The sequence below is a fragment of the Phytophthora infestans genome, genomic scaffold (assembly GCF_000142945.1).
Source record: "Phytophthora infestans T30-4 supercont1.4 genomic scaffold, whole genome shotgun sequence".
Lineage (NCBI taxonomy): Eukaryota > Oomycota > Peronosporomycetes > Peronosporales > Peronosporaceae > Phytophthora > Phytophthora infestans.
In genome coordinates, this window is record NW_003303755.1 from 4044577 (window position 1) to 4071980 (window position 27404).

Below are 27404 nucleotides of genomic sequence, written 5' to 3' on the forward strand. Positions count from 1 at the left end.
TCTTCAGATCTCGTTGTTGGGTACGACCACCCGTGACGGATGAAGCGAACTCCACCCGATAATAGAGGAGGCCCTCCTTCCACTCATATCGGTGGAGCCGTGAGCGCTGTCGCGACGAGAGCCAGTCGGACTTCGCGCTCGTTCCGGCCTTAAGGAACTTGACGATAGGCGCGACAGCCTCATCGTCCCGATACGCCATGCGTATCCGATCATATAGATCCGTTGTCACCCGCGTGATGTGGGCCAACTCATAGTCGGGACGCCTAGAGAGGGCGTCCGCAAGCACGTTGAGCTTGCCCGGCTTGTACTCGACGCGGAAGTTATATTCCGCGAAGAAGGACAGCCACCTCGCCATCCGTTGGGAGAGGTGAGGCGAGTTAGTCGCCGTCCTCAAGGACGCGTGGTCTGTGTAGATCACGAAGGGGGTAGAGCCCAGAAAGTGAACACGGAACTTCACAAGGGCATATTTCATTGCCAGGAGCTCCTTGTCATGGACAGGGTAGTTCCGCTCGGCGGCTTTGAGCTGCCTGGACTGGAATGAGATGACTCGTTCCTGTCCAGCCGTGTCGTCCTGCAGCAATGCACACCCGATGGCGTAATCGGAGGCATCGCAGACGACGCTAAACGGCTTCGTCTCGTCCGGCAGAGCCAGGACAGGGGCCTCTTGGAGACTGGCCTTGATGCTGTCAAAAGCATCCTGGTGCTCTTGCTCCCAGCGCCAGTCGACGTCCTTCTGAAGGAGGCTCGACAAGGGCTTAGCGAAGCCCGCGTACCCAGCGCTGTACTTGTGAAGGTAGTTGGCCAAACCCAACCACTTTCGAAGATCCTTCTGGGATCGGGGCGTCGGCCATGCTGCTATGGCCTTGACCTTGTCTGGGTCAGCCCGAACGCCCACGTTGCTTACGAAGCAACCGAGAACTTTGATCTCTGGTGACGCGAAAACGCACTTGTCGATGTTGGCGTAGAGCTTGTTCGCTCGCATCACGTCCAACACTCGACGGAGGTGTCCTAGATGCACCTCCATGGCCGTCTTGCCTCCCTCGGCACGGCTATGGACGAAAATGTCGTCGAAGTACGTCTGTACGAAGGTACGCAAAGGGCGGAACAATTGCGTCACCAGGCGATTGAACGTCGCCGGGGCGTTAGACAAGCCCTGCGGCATGACGAGCCACTCCCAAAGCATGCCGCTTGGAGTGCTTACCGCGGTGAGCGGGATGTCACTCTCTTGCATCAGGATTTGGTAGTATCCGTCTACCAAATCCAGCGCACTGTACAGTACGCTCCCGGCCATGTTGTTCAACAACACATCCTTTCGTGGGATCGGTGTTTGGGCCGGCACCGTTGCGTTGTTCAGCTTGTTATAAGCGTGAACCAGACGCCACTTTCCGTTCGGCTTACGAACGCAGAAAGTCGGCGTCGAGTGCGGGGATTTCGACTCCCGCACCATGCCTGCCTTCGCTTTCGCGGCGAAGAAGGCATCAATGACCTCGCACTGTTCGCGCGGGAGAGGCCATTGCCTCGTGACACAATACTTTGTGCCGGGCACGAGATCAATCTCGTGCCGTACGCCTCGATCCGGTGGGAGTTGGGTCGGTGGGTGTTTATTCACCACGTCCGCATACTCCGTCACCAAAGGATACACCGGATCCTTGGGGTTCTTGAGAATCTCAGAACCCAAGCGCGCCTGACGCTGCTTGTTCATGTCTTCCAGGACGTTCTCGTCCAAGACAGAGGAGGAGTTCAGCTCCTCCTGAGTGGTCTCAGGTCTCATGAGTACCATCTCAGCGATCTCTCCAGCCTTGAGGTTGGCCAGGAAAGACTCAGCCGTCATTTCCTCGAGGTTCAGTATCTCTGCAACCTCTGGCAACGGTTCCAAGTGGACACCAGATGGCTTGACGGGTAAACCCGTCTCGCTATCGAAGATGTGATAACACTCTTCCACCGGCCTTGTCGGAGGAGCCCGGGCCCTGGACTCCGAGTCGCTTGAAGCGACGTCGATCGGAACGAAGTTCGGATCCGACTTGAGGCGGCGGCGGCGTCTTTGCCGACGGCTTCTGTGACGGGGAGCTTTGCTGCCCACGTCTAGGGATGTCGTCGCTACGACATCCGAGGCACTCGTGGCCTCGTGTGGTACTGTTGTACCCACACAGGAAGCGTGTTCAACGCCTTCCTCTTCAGTTAAGGTCTGGGCGACCGCGTGTGGCACTGTGTTACCCACACAGGAAGCGTGTTCAACGCCTTCCTCTTCAGTTAAGGTCTGGGCGACCGCGTGTGGCACTGTGTTACTCACACAGGAAGCGTATCCGACGTCTTCCTCTTCAGTTATGGTCTGGGCGACCGTGAGTGGAACTCTGTTACCCACTCTGAACACGCTGTTCTCAGTGTTCATGACAGCTGCAGCTGTCTGCGGAACTAAGTTACCCGCCTGTGGACCTAAGTTACCCACTTGGCCGGCGCCTCTCCTGGGCGCGGCCACCATCAAAACATCCTCGGAGTCGTCATATACGTCGACGACTCCCAAGCATCTGCCGGATGCTTTGGTACCCTGGCAGCCCTCGCGGGCGCCCCGGGTCCTGACAGAGGTGGGAACATGACTCACCAATGCTCTGTCGGACTGCGCAGGGCGGCTGGCACCGATTGCCTTGCCTCGCCAGTCGATCCAGGGCTCGTGCTTCTCAAGCCAGGGCATGCCCAGGATCATATCATATGGATCCATATCGAGAACAGTGAACTGTTCGAGGCTGTCAAAGTCTTCAAACTTGACAGCCAGATCCACTTGGACGTTGGGGACAGTGACGACCTTCCCGTCGGCCAGTCGCACTGACACCGTCCCGTTGCCCTTGCTTTCTCGCAAAGCTTCGGACAACTTGTTGCTGTTACGAGCAACCGTCTGGCGGCGTGCGAAATTCTTCGACGCCCCAGAGTCAATCAAGATTCTAAAGGGGTGATCGTACCCCCGTACACATCCGTGTACTACGAGCAACCCGCCGCTGCTCTTCGCCGATTCGAGAGTGCGAAGACTCTCAGGGGCTAAGTCCCCGTGGTACGCGCCACCCGCGCACCCATCACGAAGACTTAGTTCTTCCCCAGTAGGGCGCCCCGCCCCTACTGGTTCCCTGCGTTCCCCTGTCCCCGGGATCCTGGCTTCTGCCAGCGACCCTTGAGGACGGGCTTGGGGAAGGACCGTCTGCGGAGTCTTTCCGCGGGACAGTCGCGCTTGAAGTGGCCCATCTTCCCACAGCCGAAGCAGCGGATGTCACGCTGTTCGGCGGACCCGAGTTCCATGGGAACTGGTCCGTTGGGGCTTGTTCGACCGGGAGCCGACAAGGAACTCCCAGGCCACGCTGAGGCCGGCGTACGCGCCTGGCGATGGCTGTATTCTTCTTGAAGAGCCACTTGAATCGCCTCTTCAAGGGTGCTTGCCTGCACCCGGAACAGCTGAGTGCGTGCGGGGCCCACTCGAAGGCCGTCCATGAACACAGTCATCTTGATGTGTTCATTGAGTGGGTTTCCCACTAGGGACGCCGTGAGCTCCCGTATCTCTTGCACATACTCGTGCAGTTCGCGTCTTCCTTGTTTACACGCGAGGAAGCGCGAACGCTGGCGGTACTCGTAGTTCGCCGGGAGGAACGCGGCTCGGAGCTGTTGGCACAGCTGAGCCCAGGATGTGAAACATCCAGGGGATGTCGCTTCCCGAGTGTACACCCAACTCTTAGCACGACCGCTAAGGTTGGAGAGTGCAAAAGCAACACGCAGTTGCTCGGTCGAGATCAGAGCCGCGTCCATCGCGAGCTCTACTTCTCGGACCCAGAAGTGAAGGTTCTCGCCTTCCTTCCCTTCATACGGCTTTACCTTCAGCCGTATTGGCTTCGGGTGAGGCGGGTTTGCTTCCGCCGCCGGAGCCTGCAGGTTCTCCCGCACATGCGCGATGAGGCCCTGCTCGTACGCGTCGAATGCATTGACGCGCTCGAGCTGCTCAGCCGGTGTTGATACCACCAGGCTCTGCAGGGCCTCCATCCCGAAGATGCCTGCCATCTTCCGAACCGACTCGAACTAAGAGTCGTTCATATGGGAGAAGTCGTCCCTATCCATGGCAACGAACTTCGGAGGTTCAGGTAGTCTACCCGCGATGGCGTGGATTGACTACAAGTGCTACCAAGTGTGACGGGGTCACACAGCACCTTGCGCTAGAGGAAGTTATCTTCCGAGAGTATACAAACTCTCGGTGAACGGCAGTTCACAGGTCCCCTCTTTAATTAAAGAGAGCGGAGTGACCTAAATAAGGTAGATTGTAAACTGAGTATATTTATAGGTAGGTAAGTTTGAGGTTAATACAAACTATCAGTTACCTATAGAAATGCAATGTCATTTAACCAATGGTTGGTTTTGAATGACCTTGGTACCTTGTACCAAATATCCCGGAGTATGACATGTCATACTCCTGAAGTGTGAAGTGTCACACTTCATGTAACCAGGGTACACTTAGTGCTACGTACCCCGTTACATAAAGTGTCCTATTGTCCTAAAACCTGGGATAAAAACTAGCAATTCGGCTCATAAAAAAACCGATATTTAGGACAACACAATGAGTTTTAGGACGAAACAAGCCAGGGTCCGCGTGTCCTAATAGGACACTCGACAACTGGACACTCAGCTGTCCTATTAGGACAGACTGCAGCTCAGACCACTGTCCTATTAGGACAACACCAAGCCCAACATGTACTGTCCTCAAAACATCCTCAACTGGCCTAGCTAGAAACAATAATCATCTTAGCGCCCCTCTCTCCAAGAGCAGCCGACTCTTTGTTGTGCGCGAAAAGCACCTCAACGAAACTTTTCTACTTCAAAGTGTGTGACAATATTTTTAAAGTGTTTCAAAGGATGATAGTCATTGAAGGTAATAATAGCCGCTAATAACGGTTGAGCGACTTCAACATGCACAGCAAACGACGGTTAATAATCAGAACGTGACGACAAAGGGGGGGGGCTCAAAAAGCAGCAAAGTACTCACAAGGGCTACTTGGCTGCAAGTCGATCCGAAGACGCGGTTAGCAAGCGATGGGGGTCTTGGTTAGCGCGGCGGTGTGCTCGGCCTGGTTCGTCAAGTTGTCTGGCGTCGTCGGGGTGTCGACAACAGGTGCGTTTGTGGCAGGCGAGTCCGGGCTGGGAGCCGACGTCGATGGGCAGTTGGACGGCACGTAGACTACCAGGTCGGCCTTCAGGTTGGAACCGACACCGACCGGCAGTTGGCACTCCTCCAGGTTCATGGCCTTCACGTCAGCGAGCAGGGTGTTGCAGGCAGTCGAGGCGCACATCTTGTCAATGGTGGCCTGGTCCGGGATCTCAGTGGTCCGTGCCGCACTGTTGAACGTTCGCGCTCGTGAGCAGAGCGGACAAGACATTGCTTCCGCAGGTGGCAGCAGAGGCCAGATAGACGAGCGCCCTAGCTGCAGAAGGAGTAGCCGCGATGGTCCATGATGCTTTCAGAAATGGTTGGTGTGCCCAAGGACAATAAGTAAAGCCAATGAGTTTTAAGTAACTCTTACGTAAATTTACGTAGATAGTCCGGAAAAAGTTTTTATTTGAGGTTTAGGACAATCTGGAGGACACAAATTATAATATTCTGTAACGAAGGATTAGTCGCTTTTTAGGACACATCTCCAAAATCTCCCTGTAAAATTTAGGACAAATAGGACAGTTTAGGACCTACACCCGCCCGCTCTCGTCCCTCTAACTGTTTGCGCAGTGTCCGCGTCCCTTGCTCTTGAGAAGGCAGGAGAAATGAAATCCAACGAAACGGTCTTCGTGTCTGCAGCTGCAGGAGCCACCGGTCAATTCGCTGTCCAACTCGCCAAGCTTGCTGGAAACCACGTGATCGGCGCCTGCAGTTCGGATGAAAAGGTCGAGTACCTTAAGTCACTCGGTGTAGACCGCGCTATCAACTACAAGAAAGAGGATCTTAACGCTGTCCTAACAAAGGAATACCCAAGCGGCATTGATCTCGCTTTCGAAGGTGTTGGCGGCGACATGTTCAAGGCCGTTCTGGACAACATCGCCATTTTCGGCCGCATCATCGTCTTTGGTAATTGCTCCCACTACCACGGCGACGCTGGCGACGAACCGCAATACGGTTATCAGCAGAACCGCAAGATGCAATTGCGCTCCGCCTCGCTGCGTGGCTTTCAACGACGCCACCACCCGAAGGACGAGCCTGAGCACTTGCAGCGTCTCGTAAAGCTTGTTCAAAAAAGGAAAACTGAAGGCAGGCATAGACCCCACCGTGTTCCAAGGATTTGAGAGCATTCCTAAAGCCCTTGAGCGTCTGTACGCCCAGAAGAACATTGGCAAGCTCATCGTCCGTCTGTAGATTGCAACTTGAAGTGAACCGCTTACGGGCCTCTCTTAATAAATCCAAGCTTAGTCTGATTCGTAATCAAAAACCCGGGTCTCACACGTCGCATGATTCCAATCCAATTCGATGCTCTTGCACTAGCGTGTCAATTGCACGGTAGTGCCCAATTTGAGTTTGAGATGCCTTCATTCCGCCGCGTTCAAGTCCACACGTGGTCGACGAACTTCCGCAAGGCCACGAAGATCGAGGTGGACCAGGAGCTGCCTAAACCGTCGGCTGGTAATGTGGTGGTTAAGAACCATTTCCTCGGTATCAACGCGACGGATATCAACATTACGAACGGAGGCTACGGCCGCACGTCGCTCCCCATCAACTGCGGGCTCGAAGGAGGTCACCTACGACACAGACTCAAATCATATTATAGCTGTTAGAATGCATACTAACAAAGATATTGTGGTGTATACAGTGGGCGTTGTGGAGTCTGTGGCTGAGGGGGTGACCGACGTCAGCGTTGGCGAGACCGTCGCTTACCAACGTAAGCTCAACACCTTTCGACACTATGGCTACGGACAATCTCATTTCATGGTTGGTTGCTTATTGGTGTAGATTTGGGGGCCTTTGCCGAGTACACGGAGGTTCCAACGGCCAAGATCGTCAAGACGCCGGAGTTGTCGCCGTCCGTGATCCCCCTCACGGTCTGCGGCGTATCCGCGTCTCTGGCTTTGGAGAAGGCAGGTGAAATGAAGTCCAACGAAACAGTATTCGTGTCTGCCGCTGCCGGTGCTACTGGGCAATTCGTTGCGCAGCTAGCAAAACTGGCTGGTAACCACGTTATTGGGGCGTGCAGCTCCGACGAGAAGGTGGAGTACCTCAAGTCACTTGGTGTAGACCGCCCTATCAACTACAAGAAGGAGGATCTAAACGAAGTACTCAAGAAAGAATACCCGGCTGGTATTAACCTCGCCTTTGAAAGTGTGGGCGGGGAGCTGTTCAAGGCGGTGCTGGACAACATCGCGATCTTTGGTCGCATCATTGTGTTCGGTAATGTTTCGCACTACCACGGTGATGCTGGCACGGACCCGCAGTACGGGTACCAGCAAAACCGCAAGATGCAGCTCCGTTCCGCTTCGCTGCGTGGGTTTCTGCTCTTTCACCACGCTCAGCATGCCCATGAGCATCTGCAGAATCTGCTGAGCTTGATCAATGAGGGCAAACTGAAGGCTGGCATTGATCCTACCGAGTTCCGCGGCTTGGAGAGTATCCCGGATGCCATTGACCGCTTGTATGCGCAGAAGAACATCGGCAAGCTCGTGATCAGGCTGTGATCGGTGCCCGATTGCCCGACGTAAGGAAGGGTAAAACAATATACGTAAGGTGGACCCGTTAACTTCAGTACTGCTTCAACTATCAGTGGGAGACGACGACGAATCTGGGACCAAGGCATACTCAAGAATGCAGACAAACAAGTTGGCTTTGTAGGACTGAGCAGTAAAACTAAGAGAAAGTAAACGTCATGAGACGACCTAAGCGTTCAACTCCTCACACTACCCCACGCCTGCGATGGATGGAATCCGCATCTCCAGGCGTTCCGACTCCAATGGACTTAGTGATGTCCTGGCTGGAGCGTAATGGGGAGGCATTCCGCACGTCCAAGCGCAAAATCGATCTGTTAGAGCAGCTGGGAGAAGAGATGGCGACGAACGGAATCTACGGATTGACGATTAGCTCTATCCGTTCGCAAATTTATCGTCTGAAGAGCGGTGTGCGAAAGAGAGCAGAAGGCAATAAATGCAGCTCGGCTGAAGCCAATCACTACTTCGATCGCCTTTTGCCACTAATGTTTACTGAGGAGGAGAGGGCGAACATGCGCGATCGTGCTGCGGAACGAGCTACTGCTGGGAATGATGCAAACAAGCAAGAGAAAAACACGTCGCCCTCTGGAAACCGCAAAAGTCAAAGACCGCGTACGAGGTCGGTGGTGCCTTGTGATACTGTGAGCGCGGAGTCTAATGTGAAAGACAAGAGTGATGCTGAGGATCAAGATCCCGAAGCGCGACAGCGTCCAGGTGCCATTTTGAAGCCAATTTGCCCGGTTCTGGACACGACGGAGATCCGCCGCCGCTTTGAGCTGCTTTCTGCCCGCCAAGGGTTAAAGCAACAAGGGGTTGATCCAGAGACCATTGACTCGCTCCTCCCGCTGCACTTGGAGTAGTTCGGTTCGGTTTGTTGAGACTGTTGACTTCGCTGGAAGAAAGTAATGTCAATGGCAACTTTTTCAGCTTTGCGTGCTTTGTCTTTCGCCTCCAAGCAGCGTTTGTCATGCCCGGTAAGCATGTGGTACACGCTTGGCCTGGATGAAACCTGCATCTTTTGGCGGGTTGAGCCCCATGCAACTACTGTACTTGTTGTTTGGCTTCATTGTCACTACTTGACATACCGTAACTCGACCACCAAAGTTGAAATACTGACGGAGCTTTGCCAAGGAAATGAGAGACGCTGAAAATTCTCATTGTACGCTTCGATCGAAAATTGACAGTTTGAGGAGGGAAGCACGAAAAGAACGGATCCGGGATAATCGACACTCCCAAGCGTTTGAAGAGTACCATCAGTCTCTGCTGGCAATTGTCTTGCCAACGAAGGTGAGCACGAAGACACGAGCGATACAGAGACGTCAGACGGACCTCATACCCCATGGACATATCCGCAGCCGACTATTCAAGACGGATCAAGGAACACCCCGATCATCATTAGGATAGTGATATAGACGATGAACTTGGAATAACTCGAGCTGTGATGTATGGCGTAGCTGATACTTTCGGATACCTTTAATACGACGGCGTTTTAAGTTGGTATGCGCACGATACGATCTTGAAGCAGGTTACTACCATTTCCGAGGACTACGTATGCAATCATTATTAGTGATCCTTTTTTTTTACTTTAGTGGAGGTTGTCTTTCGCCAGTTTCACTTTCACATTGCAGGAAGCGACGCAACTACACGATGGATCAATCTGAGGCTGCGCCGGCTCGCCGAGTAGCTGTCGAGTTGGCTTCAGAAGACTTACAAGCAGAGGTTTGGCCTTTTGTCCTTTTGTAGAAGCTGTGACCGCGTAAGCTAAATCCTTGAGTGTTGTCGTTGCTAGTTTGCCAGCTACTCTATTGGCGCTGGCGACTCGAACTCCCGCTTATCTGCTCTTCAAGAACGATACGATGAAGAATACGAGGCAGCGCTTGTTGAATATGATGCGGTCATACACAAGATCGAGCTACAGCGTACGAGAAAAGTCTATCAGGATGCTTTGAGCAGTGCTATTGCATTGGAGAAAGACGCTCTAGAACGTGAACCTAAGTCGACCACGATGGTTCGCGAGATCGAAGCAAACGTAGCTCCGAAGCATCTAGTTGTGCGTGGCATCTCTCAGTTGGCTTGCTGTGCACTACTGCGTGCTATGCGCAGCAACATGAACGTGACGTCTCTCGATTTATCCAACAACGGGCTCACAGATATCGTTGGTGTGGCAATTGTAAATATGCTGCGAGTCAACAAGAAGCTACAAGTACTGGATCTAGGCTTCAACCACCTCACTAACGCATCACTTCAGCCTATCGGAGAGGCCCTCAGTTTCAATACGATCCTGAATTCGCTCATTCTTAACTCGAATCCAGTGTTTCAATTGTCAATGGAGTCAACTGGCAGTACGAGCAACAATTCTAACGCCAAGCCTGGGTCTCCTACCAAAATGCCTCCACATTTAGCTGTAGCCTTTGCTCACGTGGAATCCTTCACTACAGCTCTGGCTTCAAACATCTCCCTAACTTCGCTGGATCTATTCAACACGGGTATATCTCATGAAGGCGGCCGTGCACTTGCCCATGCGATGTCAAAGAATAGCAGATTGGTCTCTGTGGAGGTTGGAAACAATATTCTGAACCAGTCAGATCTTGCAAGTATTGCAACGTCTCTGAAGAAGAACCAAGCTCGCTTTTTCGAGTCTGAAGCCAAAAGTGAACAATTGCTAGCGGACATGAAAGAACAAGCACACCAGGTTGAAATTAACAAGATCAAGGAGGCCAAGCGAGTTGCCGACGCCGAGTGGCATGGCGAAAATGCTCGCAAACGAGCTGAAATCCGTGATGCAGAGGAGTGGGATCGTGCGAAACGCGAGGCGGATGGAGAGGTGCAGCATTTGCTCAAGATGGAAGCGGAAAATAAGAAGTATTTGGAACGTCTCGAGGCAGAAAAGAGCTCTGCGAAGGGTAAAGACAAAAAGGAGTAACAGAGATAAATGGCTTTTTAACAGCTTGATAGAGAATACTTAAGTACATTTTTACAGGTACCTGTACATGAATTATCATCTGGACCAGATTCTGGTCCCGTGTGAGGCCAAAAAATGAGTTTGCTGATTTTAAATATATAGCATTAAAAAAAAACTTCTTGGAATAAACTCTACATATGTCGGGCCAGGAAATATTTCGGGTCATTGGCTTTATTGTTCCTTATTGACTTGTTACAAGTCAATAAGGAGCGATAAATTGCCCATTAGAACTACTAATAATTGTCCAATGTCGCACTCTGTACCATATCTGAAAGAAGACGGGATCCTCTTTCGAAAAAGTTATTGCGCGCGTCTATCCGACGTCAGTTGCCAAAGAATATGGCTCACAAAGAGTTCCCTTGTTGGAGAAGACTGTTAAGTCGAAGAATAAGGGTAAGAGCCCAAAGAAGGTCTCTGCCAGGACCTGGCTATCAGCAATTACCGCGGTAAATGACGGCATGCCGCTGCGGACAGCAGCAACGACATGCGGAGTGTCACGCGAGCCTCTTCGGCAGCGAGTTCATGGCCTCGTACCTCGGGGTCCTCTAGCGTGCCGTTGATTGAAGCGTGTTGCCCGGATAATGCGATGGAAGGGTCTGAGAAGGCTGGCGTGTATCCACTGTCACTCGACCGGATGATGACCGGAATGATTGGCAACGAACCACCCTTTTCAAGTGAGATATACTACCACATCTCTCCATTATTCTGAGGCATGCCACAGCCAGAAGTGAAACCGAGCGCCAAAAGCGAGCTCTGCGCGAGCGAGATCTATACCACGACGCGACCGTCTACCTTAGCTGCACCGATTCCGAAAAAACGGATACAAGGCGAGTGGGTTGATGAAAACTATTCGGGTGGCAAGCTTTTAAGCTACTACATGATGTTGGCGGTTGTTAGGTCCAACGAGAACAGGATATAATCTCGAAACGAAAGGCAAATGAAGCAGGGGCATCGGAATGAGCAAAAGAGAGAGCAGATACAGCATATAGGATGCGGAGCAGGCTGGTAAGAAAGAGTTCGGCGACAACAGTCCCGTCGACCCAAGACGGTCATATCGTGATGTCCGTTGCTCTATGAGATGAGATGTACGGTACTCCATAGTAAAAACAGCTGGCCTAAAATATGTCGATAGGGGTATCCATGACATACAAAAAATTATACGTTTGAAAAGTGGCCCGAAATATGTTCACTACGGATAGTATCTCGCACAATTGTATACCTAGAAGGTAAAGTGAAGATTGATAGAATCTACTGCTAGTATTTACCTTGCTGTAGCCTGACCAAACACTCATGGGTTCCATCCCGTCCTCATAAATGACCTGTTCCTAAAAGCATCACAGCACCCTTTGCATCTGCATCAGTTGCATAGAGATTTCAGCACGCCCTTATTGAAGACCAAGTCTTCAACTTGAATACCAACCTTCGATCTGCGAAAACCGCTTCTGTAGCTACCACACACCACCAGTAGTTGCAACTATGGGGTCAGCCATGAAAGAAGATACAACTTTGCTTTTCCCCGAATACAAAACACTAGATAAAGTCTGGGCAATCGAGCCCGGTATAAGGTGCGACATTTGGTTTTAGAGTTGTTTTACCACAAAATTATGACATTCACAGTGCGTTAGCATGAAGCGAGACTTTGCTAAGCTCAGTGATCTGTGTTGTGGACCGTGGATAATCATTAAAATACGGTACAGTGATTGGCTGATTATCCCAAGAGTTGTCATTTTTGCGAGCGGCCATCGAAGAAGATGCAACAAACCAAACCATATATAAGCAGTATATTAATATTGTGAGGTGGTTAAGGAGAGTAGATTACAGCTTGACCATCTGTAACTTGAACTTCCGCATCGTCGTCGCCGTTGCTGTAGCAGGCTTCGTCGCCTGCATCACCTTCATCTTCGTCACCATCGAGCAAGCGTCGCAGTTCGTCACCGTCTGTCTTTCCAGACAACCGACCCAATCCGTGGTTCATTAAACGTGAGTTCGGCTCGGGCAGTGAGAACGAGGCCGAGTCCAGGGGCACTAACAATGCTCCTGTGGGCTCCGTGGAAGGGCACACTCCAAGGCCCAGCGAGCACGACGGCGTGCACTCGCTCGCTAGTGATCACTCCGATCACAGGCCCAGGACGTCTGTGCGCTCTGAGAATCCTGCCGTCAAGGAAGGCTTAGGGCTCTCCCAAAGCTGGCGATGACGATGAAGAGAAACTTCTCAAAACAAAATATTTATCTCGCTTGCCGAGGGTCTTGCGCGTGCTAAGACTGTCAAAGCAACAGCCGAAGCCGCCAAGCTCTCTAAGAAACGCATGACTTTGAAGTCTCCACTCCGCGAGGAGAAAGAGACTGAGTACTTCTATCGGGTCCTCTTCGGTTCCTCGGATGATGAAGAAGAGAAGGGTGCTATTCCTGAGCCCCGGGAGATCTCTAACGACCTCGACCAGCTGCAGGAGGACTTCCAGGCTGCCCAGCGTGCGCGTGGGGGTCTGGTGGTAACACGCGTCAGCGAGGAGCTGCCATCAGCTTAAGAGGATATTGGCCTCCCGAGGAGAGACCTCTTTCTGGAGCTTCTCGTCACCCCTCGTGGCCTTGTGGGTGGCCACACCTCTAGGGGCATTTGCGAACGCACCCTTGTCCAGAAGGAGCAGTTGTTTGCTGACAGCTTGGAGACGACTGGGTGTGTGCTTCTCGCGCCACACCGTGTCCCTCTTAAGGGCTTTACGACCTGTCTCAAGAAGCCCGAGAATATGGGTGGTCTCTACCCTCTCTGGGGTTGCCCCTGAGTTCTTCCCGAGAACTGTTACAACTGGAACTCGTGTGAGGACATATTCTGGGCGTGGGTTGAAGTACTCACCCTTGGCGTTTCGGGAGCTCCATCAAGATCAGCTGCTGTCCCGCATCCTGGATCAACGTGGTCTTCGTGATCAATCCGCCCACTTGGTCAGCAAGCGCATGCTTCCAAGGGACATTCTGAAGCGCGCGGCTTCTTGCGCTCACGATGGGCGCGAGTACAGAGTGTCGTCAACGTCCGTACCCCGTTCGGGCAAAAATCCCCGAACTACTAACGAAGCTGCCGCCGCTTCTGTTCCCAGATTGCGACAGCCTTCGAACCGTCTTTCAGGAGCCGCTCAATCGGCTCCCACAAGTTCTCGGAGTGGGCATAGCCCCTCCACGTCACGAGGAGCTGTCGCTTACCGCGACGCCGTGGCACCTGGGGATTTCACTCCACGTGGTAGTGGACCGCTCCGTTCCGGTCAAGCAGGGGCGGAGGTGTCCTCGTACGAGTACGAGTACCAGGCGCTTCCGGAGCATTACTCTCGTCCGAGTGCTCCACCTGCGGGTCCGACGCAGGGACCTGAAGTTGACCGCCTCCGTCAACGCTACATCGTGCTTGAGATTGCACTTGACCTTGGGGCTGGCAGTGATGCTGCCGCCCGAACCGAGAATCAGGGCGTGCTCGCTCGTCTTGCGGGCCGCCTGGACCGGTTGGAACGAGAGGTCTCGAGCCTGCATCAGCAGGTGGACGGCCGGGACGCTTCGTCCGATTTTGACGAGGCCTTCCACATGATCCGAGGTGTTGAGGCTCTGCTGCCACGGCCGGAGCCGCCTTCGACGCACTCCCAGCCGTACGCGTATAGTACGTACCCGACGTACGCGGTCGAGGCTTGGGAGCCTGCTTCGGCGCCCTCGTCGACATCTGTGGCCGGACCTCGCTTCGAGGAGTTGGGCCTAGGTGGTTCTGCGAGTCAGCAACCCCCTGCTGATCAAGGCACCGCTTAAGACGTCCAACGTAGAACGTCGGGTGCGTCATCAAAGACTAGGCAGGTCGATGGTGTACGACGCACCATGCGTGCCCAGGACTGCGAACGGTCCAATGAAGCGGTGCTTCAGCTTGTTGCTGCCGACAGAGCTGATAGTGTCTAGCGGTAGCCTCCTCGTGTCTAATAACACTCATTGACCCACCTTAAACACAGTTAAGTTTCTTTTTCCATGTTTGCCAGAGTGCTCCTTCTGTCTGCCCTGGGCCACTGCCATGGGGCATTGCGGACCCTGCTGATCATACTTAGCTTGGTATCCACAAAGGTCTACACTTGTTTCCGCAGCGAAACCGGTCTCACATCTGAGACCTGGGAGGAAAGAGCTTTCCGAGCCCTCCCCCCACTTAGAATAGAGGATGCCGCGTCTCCTCGAAGAGTGAGATGCACTCTGGTGTGACGGAAGACATTCAAGTACTGTAAAACATTTGTGCATCCGGACCTTTTGTCCATCCGGACGCCAGAATTAGCCAATCATAATGATGTAGCTATTTGAAAAAAACTTACTATGGAGCATTTGTCCATGCGGACCTACCTATTTTTACCCACTCTACTATTTATGCACAGGATAAAGCCGCGGTGAAACTACTAGCAAGCAGACAACCAGCCTTTCACATTCAGAGCCTGCAAGTGCCAGCATGGCAAGAGGGCGGAGCCGCGCTCCTGGTGGCGCTGGGCGAAAGCCAAACGGCTACAAACGCGAGTGCGAGAGCTACACTAAAAAGCTGGACGTAATAAATTTCCTTCGTGACAACAATGATGACATGGATGCTACTCTCGATAGATTTTACTGCCAACTCATCCCAGCAAAACGCGTATCAAAGCGCAAGCGGATCAACGAGTGGTCGAAGCAGCGTACACACATTGAAGCCATGGTTGCCTCCACCGCTACGGCAAATTTGAGGTCTTACAGAGCCCCAGGAACAGCAACAACAATCAGCAAGTCTGGAGAAGAAAGCATTGTTGAGTGGATTAATTCGCTACGTGGTGAGGGTATCCCTGTGTCCCGTCTAATGCTTCAACTTCAAGCTCAGGAAGTTGCCCGTGACGAAGGCGTAGCAGATGGTGTTTTCACTGGGAGTTGGTGCTGGCAGCAGGGGTTTCTGTCTCGTCATGTCTTGTCTTTGAGAACAAAAACTCGTCAAGGCCAGAAAACCCCTGCTGCCATGGAAGACGCTGCCAACAACTTTTGGCAAGAGGTAGAGCAAGCAAAAAATGATCTTGGTGTAGATAAGTTCTACAATGCAGACCAAAGCGGCATTTGCTTCGAGTATCTGCCCAAGCAGACGGTGGACAGAAAAGGTGTCAATACAGTGTGGGTCAGATGTGGTGGAAAGGACAAGGAACGCCTGACAGGCATGTTTATGGCAGATTCGACTGGAAAACAGTATGACCCTTTTTTCGTGGTTAAGACTGAGCCCTCGCGCAACCCCGACAAAGCGGCCTACAACTACGTGGCCCAACATGGCTTTGGAGACTCCTTGTGGAAAACAATGCAAACAATTCAGAGTGATGCTGCTCTGCAAATCTATGGCAACAGCTCTGCGTGGTGGAACTCAGGCTTATCCGTCGCTTTTCTGGACTACCATTTCGCAAATCGAGATGAGGCACAGCCGGTACTGTTGCTTTGGGATGATTTCTCGGCTCATTGGACTGATGAAGTGCTTGAGCATGCAGAGCTGCTAAATGTGCACCTTCTTAAAGTTCCTCCTGGATTAACTTCTGTGTGCCAACCAGCTGATAAATCCTGGTTTCGACCACTTAATGAACGCCTTCGAAAGCGCTGGGTTCAGCACGTGTCGGAGCAGCTACAACAATTCCGTCAAGGAAATTCAGGCGGCAAATTTCAGCTTAATCCTCCCTCTAGAAACGATGCTATCTACTGGGCTACGGCAGCGTGGAACGATCTCGGCGCTTCGGTGATTCAAAGCGGCTTTAAACGCCAGCTTGCGGTAAGTCCGGCAACTGAGCACGAAAACCAACTCGTTGAAGCGTTGGAGCGACTGCAACTGGTTGAAGAGACCATCAACGAATCTGACGATGTCATCAACAAGTTCATTAACGAGACAGATGATCAGCAGTAGTGGATCTGCAGGAAGATTTGCATTTTGCATAGGAGAGGAGAAAAGGTAAGCTTCAAAGCATGAGGTTTTTCATTTGTATGCAATCTTGTGCGTCCGCATGCACAAATGTTTTACAGTAGAGCGGCGTGAGCCCTGTGGACACGTGCACCGCGTTGCTGAGCACAAACTCAACAACTGGAAGCTGCTTCGACGGCGTACGTGGGGCTCCCGCACACAAACTGCGCTCCGTCTGGCCGTCTGTCTGTGGATGGTCCGCAGTGGCCATCTGCAGACAAGTTCCGAGCAAAGGGAACATCGTTTGCAAGAACGCAGCCGTGAACAGCGGGCTCGGTCCGAGACAATCGTCTCCGGGAGACCGTGACAGCGGAACACGCGATTGACGAACAACCTCGCGGTATGTTCGCCTGTGACGGTAACGGGTACTGGAGTAAGATGTACCATCTTGCTCATCCGACACACGAACACCAAATATCGGTGTTGCCGTGTCCGTCGGCGGTAAGCCCGAAGATGAAGTCAAGACTCATCGACTTCCAACCGTCAGCCGGAACGGGCAGGCTCTGTAACGGAACCGAAGCGTGCACTGCAAATTTAACCTGCTGACATGTTTTGTAACGGGGTTACATGGTGTAGAACACAGGGGTGCGGCGTACCCGGAGAGTTAACAAACGCTCAGTACATAAGTTGGAGAGCTAACATGGTCTCTCAGTACGTTGGCTGAAAGTCACACGATATGCATCTGATTAGGTTTAACTATGCTACATAGCTAAACAGATACATGTACCCCCAGGCGGCTTGGTCGCAATAATAGTAACTAAATAACTTCTGGTTTTGAAGCATAAAAGTTAAGGTATTATCTTTGTGCCCTGGTCGTGCGCTGTTAGTTCCCTTGGAAAAGAAGCTTAGTATTAGTGACTCTTTGAGTCGACCGTCTTCCTCTGACGCTAAAGCTACGGAAGCCCCGCTGCACTTGGTAGCACGTGTAGTTAATCCCGCATCTGAGTCGGCTGACTGTATTGCCTGCGAGGATGGAACACCCCGTGTTCGCGAATTTGACCCCGGTGCAGCAGGACACGCTTACAAACTTGCTTGGCCCGGAGGGCGTGGCTCATCTTGCATCGCAAGGTCCAGAGAGGCGGTCGCCGCCAGGCTGGAATCACGCTATGAGAACGCGTTTTTGGAGCACGTCCAAGCGATGACGCGTGAAGGGGCAATGAGACTAAACCGCTCCTGGTGAGCGTAAAACCGAGAGGAGAAGGATGGAAAGAATCTCCTTCTCTGGACCGGTGAGGACGCGATGGCTATGCGATCGGCCCTGCTCCAGTCTGAGCATCGGCGCGTGGCGCTGGCTATCTCCAGGCTTGAAGGTCGCGCTCGCGAATGGGCACTAACGTGCGGCACGTCTGTTGACGCTGCATTTCCCACTTGGGACCAGCTGAAGCAACAGCTTTCGCGCGTGTTCGCGCCGCCTAATCAGGCGTACCGTATCCGGTCGAAGCTCCTTGCTACCCGGCAGGGTAAGAAGAAGTTATTGAACTATGTCCAAGAGTTGAGAGCGCTTATCGCCGGAATGGCGGCGGACTCTCTTCCGGAACTGATCAGCGTGACCGTGTTCATGAAGGGACTTCGTGTGAGTGCAGCTCGAACGGAAGTGTTCCGTGTACACCCTAACTCTTTCGAAGAGGCGGTGAATGTGGCATTAAATGCCGAGCACAACTTCAGGTCGGCTCGACCTGGTTGGAGCGCTAGTAGCGCGAGATCTTCGAGCGGTCCGGAACCGATGGACCTCAGCTATGCTGAAGACGAAGAAGCGGAGTTTCTTGCTGCGGAGCAGCGCGCCGGCATCCGCCGATGCTTTGTGTGCAGTAGCAGTAAGCACGTGAGGGCCTATTGCTCTCTGCGCAAGAAGCGCGAGGCTCCGGCGAGCCAACCTCTCCGGGTCATCGCCGGGAAACGGTAATAAGTAAGTTTCGACCTGCATGAATGGTGTAACGACATCTCTTGAGGTGTCCAACGTGACGAGTGGTAAGGCTTTACGTGATTGCTGTGACCAGCTGTACACAGTCGTCAATGGAGTGACGGGAGAGATCGAAGGCGACATCAGCCTTTGACACTCTGCCCGCTGTAGATGCTCTGCTAGAGCTGGACGAGATGTCCGTTGCCGAGTTCGTCGAAGTCTTGAAGGCAGGTGATTTAGCCGAGGTGGTCTTGATAATACCTGAGGACGAGCTGAGCTCCTCGTCCGTTGTGGACGACGCGATCCTAGAGGACACCAAGAAGGCGCTGAGCGCAAGAAGTGGATCGGCGAAGCTAAAGATCCTTCGGACCCCTTCTACCCTGTGGTGAAGGAGTATGGAGACGTTGTCTTGAAAGACCCACCGACGGGCCTGCCTCCGGATCGAGGCGCGTGTCATGAGATTGACCTGGTTCCCGGGACCAAATACTGCGTGACAAGGCAATAGTATTTGCTATCAGAGCAATATGACGTCATTGACGCATGCTTCCGTGCGAAGCACGAGGCGGGGCTGGTGCGCGATAGCAAGTCTCTGCACTCGACACTCACGTTTTGGTCAGAAAGCCGAACGGCAAGTGGCGCATTGTTCATGACTTTGTGGTGTAGCGGGATCAGCAAAAGCTGTGCGATTGCTGGATCCAACTTACCAACACATCCCAGACACCGACCGCCGAAGGGGGTCCCCCGATGATCCGCGTTCTGCTGAACTTTCCTCACCTTGTGTACCCGTCGGTAGGGCTGGATCTTGCTCTCTCAGTAACTTCCGAAGAGCTAAAGTGGTGAAGCATGAGTGTCTTAGTGAGACGTGGGGATGGGGTGGTAAGATTTCCGTTCAATAGTAGCTCTGGATCCCAAGCGAATATTCGAGCTTGGTGAATTCAGGGCCTAGATCTGCAAACTGGCCGTAGGGTTGCCTTGCGGGTGTATTTCCTTGCTTTTGCGTTCCTTTGCGTCGTACTTGCCGATTCGTAAAGCGGGCTCTTGAGCGTTGAGAGCTTCTTCAGTATACCCGGCCGAGTAGTAGATTCGCTTAACCTTTCGGATCTGCACGTGTAAAAGGAAGCTCACTAGGTGGTAGGATCTGGCCAATAAATTATCCAGTGATCACTACCAACGCTAGATCCGCAATTCCCAACCTCCCCCGGGCTCTTGATCATCTAGTGGTAAATCTTACTTAGTAGCCTCCTGGAGTGCAAAGCCTTTGCCTCGAGGCTTAGTGCTCTTGGCTTGCACCTTTCCGGCAGCAGCCTTGGAGTGTGCTTTTGCACCGCTCTTCATAGTGCCACAGGGCATGCCAAAGGTCGAACAGGAGACCGAGAAGAAGAGCGCTCAAGTGCTGCTCGTGGCTCTAGCTGTAAAGTGAGCCTCGCCGCGCTCGCGCAGCCAAGTCGATGTATTTCGACTTTGAGAATGAGAGTTTGTGACGTACACTATCTCATTTGGTCGGTAAACCGAAACTAAGTAGGGGGGATGTAACGGGGAACGTAATCCTCATGTGTACCTCTGGTTACATGAAGTGTGACACATCAACACTTCGGGATACCTGGTACGGTCGTCAGAGGCCAACCATTGGCTGATGACATAGCTTCCCTAAAGGTGAATTTTAGTTTCTTTATTTAGCTCAAGCTTAGCCTACCTATAAGTACATTCAACTTACAACTTTCCTTAAGCTGGTCGCTTCGTTTCCTTCGACAAAAGGGACCAGTAAACTACTGTAAACTGAGCGTTTGTCGACTCTCGGAAGCAGACTTCCTCTAGCGCAAGGTACTATGTGACGCCGTCACACTGCCAACCCCGCTTCTGCAGCTACTGTACCCCATCAGTAGCTACTACTAGTAACGCGGTGGTTTGCGCCGATGCAGCACAGAGGTATACCAAGAAGGAAAAATGAAGACTGATAGAATTTAGGGTTAGCCTCTATCTTGCTGTTGCGTGTCCAACACTCTTGGGCTCCATCCCGTTCTCATAAATGACCTGTTCCCAAAAGCTTCGCAGCACCCTTCTCATCTGCAGGAGTCGGATACAGATTTCAACAGGTCAGTCTCACAATCAGGCACGCAGCGTTTACTTCTGATTCGAAACATGGAGCTCATGTATCGTGTCCAACCGTCGGTACTTTTGTCACATCCACGACGTTGGATCATTGGTTTGCTAATGCCCAACGAGATATTAATATAGCATCGCGTTAAGGCGTAATCTTCTAACAGCGACGAGAAGGATGAAGAGAGAAGACGATTTTTAATCGGCTCAAAAAAATTATTCCGGATCCTTTTGTAGACGTCTGGTCGTATTTAAAACTTCATTTCTTCGCTATCTCCACTCGTAGTTGCTATCCGTATTGCAATCTGTCGAATCTGATTGGCTGTTGCTATTCGCTGCGATAATAGAAATAAGGATTTTTCACCAACTCCAGTCGTCTGGAGGCTATTCTATCGGCAATGGAGGGCAGTGACGATTAGTTTTTCCTCGCTGATGACGATGATCTTTTAGCTGCTGTTTTCGCTGTGGTCTGCGCGGAGCCAACAGAAGAAGCGACGGCTCCTTCACTTCGTCAAGGCTCAAACAAAAGAAGAATCAAGCGCCTCGCGCGCGACATTGCGTCTGGACACGCAGCCCTGGTGCGAGATTATCTTGGGGACAACCCTGATTACAGCGAGAAGCTGTTTGAGCGACGACATTGTGTTCCTATTGCGGTGTTCAACAGAATTTGTGGAGAACTATCATCTCAAGAGCACTTTTTTCAGCAACACTCCGATGCCGTTGGGCTCATGGGGGCTTCCACTGAGCAAAAGGTTGCTGCTGCGCTGCACATGTTGTCCAAGGGTGATTCAGCAGATGCTCAAGATCAATACTATCGCATTAGTGAGTCTCTAGCATCCTCATGCATGAAGAAATTTTGCAAGTCTGTCGTCGAGATTTTTGGGCGTGAGTTTCTTCGATCGCCATCTCGTGAAGATACCGAGAAAATCCTAGCTTTTAACGCAAACAGAGGATTACCTGGATTATTTGGCTCGCTAGATTGTTTTCACTGGGACTGGTCAGCGTGCCTCAACGCATGGAAGGGCTATTACCAAGGAAAAGGGAAGAAGCCTACTGTAATTTTGGGTAAGTATTGGGTTCTCCGCAGAAATCTTGTTCGCGCGAGCCAGAGCTTCGTCCTCCTGAGCACACCACTTCCGACCTCTCCCCATGGCGCCTGCGATCTTTCGGTTGAGTGAGTTTCTATTCGTGCACCAGAGTTGCTATTGGGGATCCGAATAGCAACTCGAATCAGAATTTCTATTTTCAAATAGCAATGAGTGGAGATAGCAGAATATATTCTTTCTGATTCCGTCGCTATTTTAGTAATAGCAACTCCGATAGCAACTCGAGTGGAGATAGCCTAATTTTAGTATTTTAAAATTGATGGCGTTATATTCCGTCCCTTGTCTAGTCGCACCAAATTTCATTATTATCCCAATCAAGCCCCTCCCTCGGAAATGTCTGCGCTGGACGTCAACTGGTTGCGTCCCGTGTCGCCAGGCGGGCAGAAGCCGCTACAGATTCTCGTTGACTGGTTCGCGCTAAACGGCGTCGTGTACCACGCGTCCAGTCACCAGCGGGAGGTGCTCGTGCCTTTGTGTCGGGAGCTCAACACCCTCGGAGTCCAGTGCGAGGTGGACCAAATCCTGGACTACGTTAGCTACCTCCAGGAGGTAGTACACGATGCAGCCACTTTATACCACGCACTACCAGAAGACCTGATACCCTACCGAGAGCGTCTGCAGACGCTGCTGTTCAAGGACGGACATTCTGAAGCTTCCTCCGCCCTTCCGAATCAGCAGAAGCGTCCAAATACTCGCTTGTCCTGGCTCGAACCTTCGCCCTATGGTGGTTTAAGTGGCATGGAAGTGCTGGTGGATTGGCTCAAAAACAATTACTCTACGTACGCCCATGCTACCAGGAAGGGAGAGAAGGGGAGGATGCTGGAAGATCTGGTCAAGCAGATGAGGGACGCTGGCATCCAAGACTGTGCTGTTAACACTGTGCGTGCCAAGATCGACGTACTGCATCGAGAAGTGCGAGGAGAAAAGTCACGGTCGGCAGCATGGGAACAATTTGGCTCGGTACTTGAAGAGATTTTCACGGTAGGGGACGCCGGACACGAGCGTGAAGACGCGGCTGAGAATTCTGACGGACAGGAGACGGGGGAGCCAGAGAGCCACAGCTTTGATGGTCCTGCTATCCAGACCCATAGTTTCCTTGATGCACGCACGATAGGAATTGATACTTCGATGGCGGTGAAGCCCCCCGTGAAGCACACGCGTAATAGTCCCGCCAGCCGTCTCTCCTGGATGAAGCAGGTGCTGCCTGGTGCTCCGACTGCAATGGAGTTGTTGGTGGACTGGATGAAGAATAATTACGCTGCATACACGCAGTCGAAGAAGAAAGGAGAGAAAGGCAGGATGCTCATCCGACTTTTACACAAGATCGAGGAAGCTGGGCACCGCGGCTGTACCATTCACGCCATCCGCGTGAAAATTGACAGTCTCCAACGACAAGCAGGTGGAAAGGCACGTCCATCCTCGGCCTTTGATCAGTACGGTGCCTCCCTCAAGAGAGTATTTGCAGAGAAAGACAACCCTGATGCCTGTGAACGAGCAGTTTCACCACCTTCTGTACCGGTAGACCAAGACGGTGAGGATTCGCACATCAGCGACGACGAAGCTGAAAGCGATGCTAGTTTTGAAGAGGTTGCGGACGGCGGCAAAAGCACCGACTTTCAGGTTGATTTGGCTGTCACGGAAACGCCAAGACAAGTCGGTCGCCGCAACACTGAGAGTCGTGATGAGGAAGACGTTAGGATGCTTGAAGTCAGCATTACGTCTCCAAATCGAGCCGTTGCTGGGTCGGACAGCGAAACTGAGGACGAGCAGGACAAAAAAACTGCCAAGGTGAACCCTATCGTCCCCCAGGTGTGTCTTCAGACATCGTTGCCGACACAGTCACCATCTACGAGTGAAATCGTGCGAATTGCCACATTGCTTCGGGAGCGGCATGACCTTCTTCAGCGGGGTGTGTCTCAGGAGCAGGTCGACAAGTTCCTCCCGCTACCTGACGTCTAAGTGCGTTTGGATGGTCAAATGTGTGAAACTTTCAACTTGCGAGTTGATATTCTAGTTTTCAGTGGGAAATAGTTGATTTTTTTTTTCATTTACGCTACTTAAAGCTCTCTGTACTCAAGTTGTAAGCAGCGTCGCCTAACAGAGAGTGCACTAATAAGAGCCGAAAGAGACGCGACAAAGGGCGATGAATGGAGAGCGAAGTCGCGAGAACTCGTACGCGAACCTAACTTTCAAAGAGCAAAATGTAAATTTGAAGCTACTATTTTTTTTAGGAATAGCCTAGCTTTAAAGAGCATAATGTAAATTTGAAGCTTCTACTTTTTTTCTGAGCTCAGATGTTCCCTACCCCGTTAGCGGTAAGGTGTGCCCGTCCCACATAAGGTCGAATCGACTACCCCTGATTCTTCCCAGTTTCCACTCACCTGTCAACGCGATCGAAGCGTTTTCAGTGAGGCGCAAGAACTCAAAATACAACTCCAAGCGATCTTTTGATCAAGTGGTTTGTAAAAAATCACGCGACATACTACCGAGCAACCAATCTTGCAGAGGTGATTGAAGAATTTTGTCGGGTGCTGCTGTCGTACGAAATCTACGGCCGCACGATCGACGAGATCCAATCTCAAATCACTGGGATGATCAGGTAAATATGCGATGTATTATTACAGCAAAATATTCAAATGACAAACTTGTTCAAATTTGGCGAAAATCAAAGCGGTGACCAAACGCTTCAGCCTGGTCGGAATGGTCAAAGTCGAATGGAGATACTTATTGAATGGTGGAGTGGTAACTATCTCGAATATTTGCGCGCGAGTGGAGCAAAAGCGAAGGATACACTGTTAGCCCCCAGGGATGCCCAAAAATAAATACTCGGAAAAATAATTTTGTATTGTTTGAAACAATTACTTATTTTGCACATATTTGGTCAGTCACAAATAATTGATCTCACCAATTCTGAAAAAGTAATGCTTAATTTTCAAGCTGCCTACACCACCCAAAAGCGTTGGCAGTCAGCTTCCAAGTACTCCCGGAGAGTCACTGACCGCAGCACTTCGTTTGCATTTCTAAATTTGCCACTTCTCCGCCATCCTGCCGACACGCCGCAATACCTGCCATGCTCGCCAATCTCGTCGATACGACTCAGAAAACTCAGCCTTTCTCACCAAGGCAAATTGCCGCCTTCTTCTTCAAGCCCGTGCTGGACGAAGAAGGCGACATTACAGGCTACCATGCCTGCAAGGCCTGTGGCAAACGGCGTAAACACGCTCCTCGGAGCGGCTACACTAACCTAGTGACGCACGTTCGCGCGTCGCACCCAAGGTTCGAGAGCGAGATGCGTGACGCGAGCGCTGCTGCGACTGGAACACTTGTTCCCTGGGTGAGCCAGAAGGCATCGAACCGTTACGCGTGGTTGAAGTGGGTTGTCGAGGGCAATCTGCCGCTCAACTTCTGCGAGTCGAGTTGGACGCGCAAGTAAGTACACAAATTCTATCGGACTATTTATGATTTGAACTAATTTCGTATACGTGCGTTTGAACAGGAATACGAACTTGGCGCCCGTCTCTGTTGGAACTTTGGTGTCTAACATGGAAGACCTCACCAAGGCTGTAGAGCGGTCTATTGGTGAGGAGATGCCCGATGAGTTTGGGCTTATGCTCGATGGCTGGAGCCACGGAACGGAACACTTCCTGGCTGTCTACGCTTGTTACGATGAACCCAACGGGCCATGCTACCCCCTTTTATCAATGGCTCCAATAATGGAGGAACCGGACGATCAGCTGTCCGCGGATGGGCATTTGCTTGCTATTGAGCGTTTTTTACCCTTTTTTGGGAAATCTATTGAGGGGTGTAAGTTCCTCGTTGGGGACAACTGCTCGGTTAACAAGCGCCTTGCCAACATCATGGGCGTCCCGCTAGTCGGATGCGCCAGCCACCGACTTAACCTCGCGGTTCGAGATTACCTGGCTCCGCACGAACCCGCACTAGAGGAGGTTCAGCAGTTAATGCGCAAGCTACGTACCCTCAAGCAAGCCGCAAAGCTGAGGTACCGTGATCTGTATTTTTGTATCCAATTCATTTTTGCTAATGTAATTGTGGAATACTATTTTTTGGTCTGTGATTTTTTTTTGGTACAGATTCAAAACGCCGCTGGTACCAATTATGCGTCAGGACACGCGCTGGGCCTCGACATTCTCGATGCTGAAGCGCTACTTCAGGCTGAGGGAGTTCCTCTCAGCTGACGACGACGAGCTGGCCGACATGTTGCCATCCCGGACGACACACCGCCAGCTAGAGGAGCTCTTGTCCAAGCTTCGATGCGTTGAGTCCGTTTCCAAGATGCTACAGTCCGACGGACTTACTCTGTTGGATGCCAGGGATCTTTTTGATGGTCTGTTGGAGATTCGTCCTTCAATGAGCAAGTACCTTGGTAAGTGTTTTTTATTTGAAATGTTTTGGATTCTTGTATTAATTTTTTTATGTCTAGCTCCAGATGCAGGTATCATTCACGCGCAGGCTTTTGAGGCAGCTGTGGTCAAGGTATTGGCTGGGAAAACGGTTGAGTTGACGGCAATGGAGATAACGGTATTGGAGCCATTCCGTCAGCTCGAAGCGGCAGCAACGAGCGCGTCACCAGCGTCTCCACCGGATGCGGATGGCTTTGCTCGCCAGATTCTAAAGCGCCGCAAGATTTCCGCGGAGCCTGTCAGGTACAAGCTGTTAAGTGCCATCCCTCCGACGTCAAACATCGTGGAGAGGCTCTTCAGCGTGGCTCGAGCGGTCTTGCGTCTCGAGCGTCACCGGATGTCGCCTTTGACCTTAGAAATGATCTTATTTCTGAAGGTCAACGCGAGTTTCTGGAACGTAGCTACTGTGGACTCTTGTTTATCGACGGCTGTGTAGGTCAACTAACACGATTGTAGTAATAATTTACTGCACGTTTCCAAGTATTCCAGTTATTTATTTACCTCAATCTGAAGCATCAATGAAATCTGTATTTTCTAGTAGATTCGCCAGAGCGATTTTATTTTATTTTGGGGATCCCTGAGTGCGAATAACTGTAATAGTCGGATCAAAACTGAGCCGTATATCCCGGATGGATCTGCACACGCTCCTTTCGTGCTAAGTGACAACGAGGACGATCACAAGCTAACTGATTCACGATGTCCTGATAAAGAATTGACAATTGATGAGATCCATCGCTGAGAAGCGCTACTTGATGCGAAGGTCAAGTATACAGGGAAGCAGAAGTTGTCAGAGGCCGAAGTAAATCGACTCTTTCCTATTCCTTAGCTGTGAAGGTACGAGGAGATGGAGACCGCTGTTGTCAAACTCAGATGTGTGCACACAGTCTTTTTATTCAGGATCGCTGGCAGTAGGGATGCCTAGTATTGTACTACATATTCTACTGAAGTTTGAAGCTGGAGTAACACTACATGTAGTATTAGTCAGTAGCTAAAGGATTAACCCTTTAGCCCTTTTGATTGTAGGTTTCCCTTCCACAACTATCGTTTTTTTTAGTAGAAGCTGTGAATGTAGCAATGGTGCTTCGTGACAAAAGAAGGGTGTAAGGAATACGGCGAGCTGGAACACGAGACCAATGGCACGATATAAATGCTGTGCCCCTGCGTTGGTTTTGTCTGGGCTTCAAGTGAATAAAAGCGTCCAGCTAGATGCTGATTCTCCAGCATACAAGATGTAGTTTCTAGATGTAACGAAGACGTCCAGAGT

General features: G+C 51.6%; 5 protein-coding genes and 1 pseudogene across 5 annotated transcripts; 5 read left to right on the forward strand and 1 right to left on the reverse strand.

The window, feature by feature from the left end:
- Window positions 1–5054: 5054 nt before the first annotated feature.
- PITG_22721 lies at window positions 5055–5412 on the reverse strand (annotated as a pseudogene; the record flags this gene model as incomplete).
- A 369-nt stretch (window positions 5413–5781) lies between these two features.
- PITG_03923 (uncharacterized protein) lies at window positions 5782–6272 on the forward strand (the record flags this gene model as incomplete). The annotated part of the gene is made up of 2 exons (XM_002906911.1): window positions 5782–6231; window positions 6267–6272. 2 exons carry the CDS (start codon window positions 5782–5784, stop codon window positions 6270–6272), a joined length of 456 nt encoding a protein of 151 aa, XP_002906957.1.
- Window positions 6273–6503: 231 nt separating this feature from the next.
- PITG_03924 (alcohol dehydrogenase, putative) lies at window positions 6504–7739 on the forward strand (the record flags this gene model as incomplete). The annotated part of the gene is made up of 3 exons (XM_002906912.1): window positions 6504–6742; window positions 6819–6887; window positions 6959–7739. 3 exons carry the CDS (start codon window positions 6532–6534, stop codon window positions 7675–7677), a joined length of 999 nt encoding a protein of 332 aa, XP_002906958.1.
- A 126-nt stretch (window positions 7740–7865) lies between these two features.
- PITG_03925 (uncharacterized protein) lies at window positions 7866–8564 on the forward strand (the record flags this gene model as incomplete). Its single annotated transcript, XM_002906913.1, has 2 exons — window positions 7866–8226; window positions 8371–8564. 2 exons carry the CDS (start codon window positions 7866–7868, stop codon window positions 8562–8564), a joined length of 555 nt encoding a protein of 184 aa, XP_002906959.1.
- Window positions 8565–9811: 1247 nt separating this feature from the next.
- On the forward strand, window positions 9812–10627 carry PITG_03926 (uncharacterized protein; the record flags this gene model as incomplete). The annotated part of the gene is made up of 1 exon (XM_002906914.1): window positions 9812–10627. The coding sequence occupies one exon, from the start codon at window positions 9812–9814 to the stop codon at window positions 10625–10627; it is 816 nt and encodes a 271-aa protein (XP_002906960.1).
- An 11425-nt stretch (window positions 10628–22052) lies between these two features.
- On the forward strand, window positions 22053–23678 carry PITG_03927 (uncharacterized protein; the record flags this gene model as incomplete). Its single annotated transcript, XM_002906915.1, has 1 exon — window positions 22053–23678. The coding sequence occupies one exon, from the start codon at window positions 22053–22055 to the stop codon at window positions 23676–23678; it is 1626 nt and encodes a 541-aa protein (XP_002906961.1).
- Between the last annotated feature and the right edge of the window lie 3726 nt (window positions 23679–27404).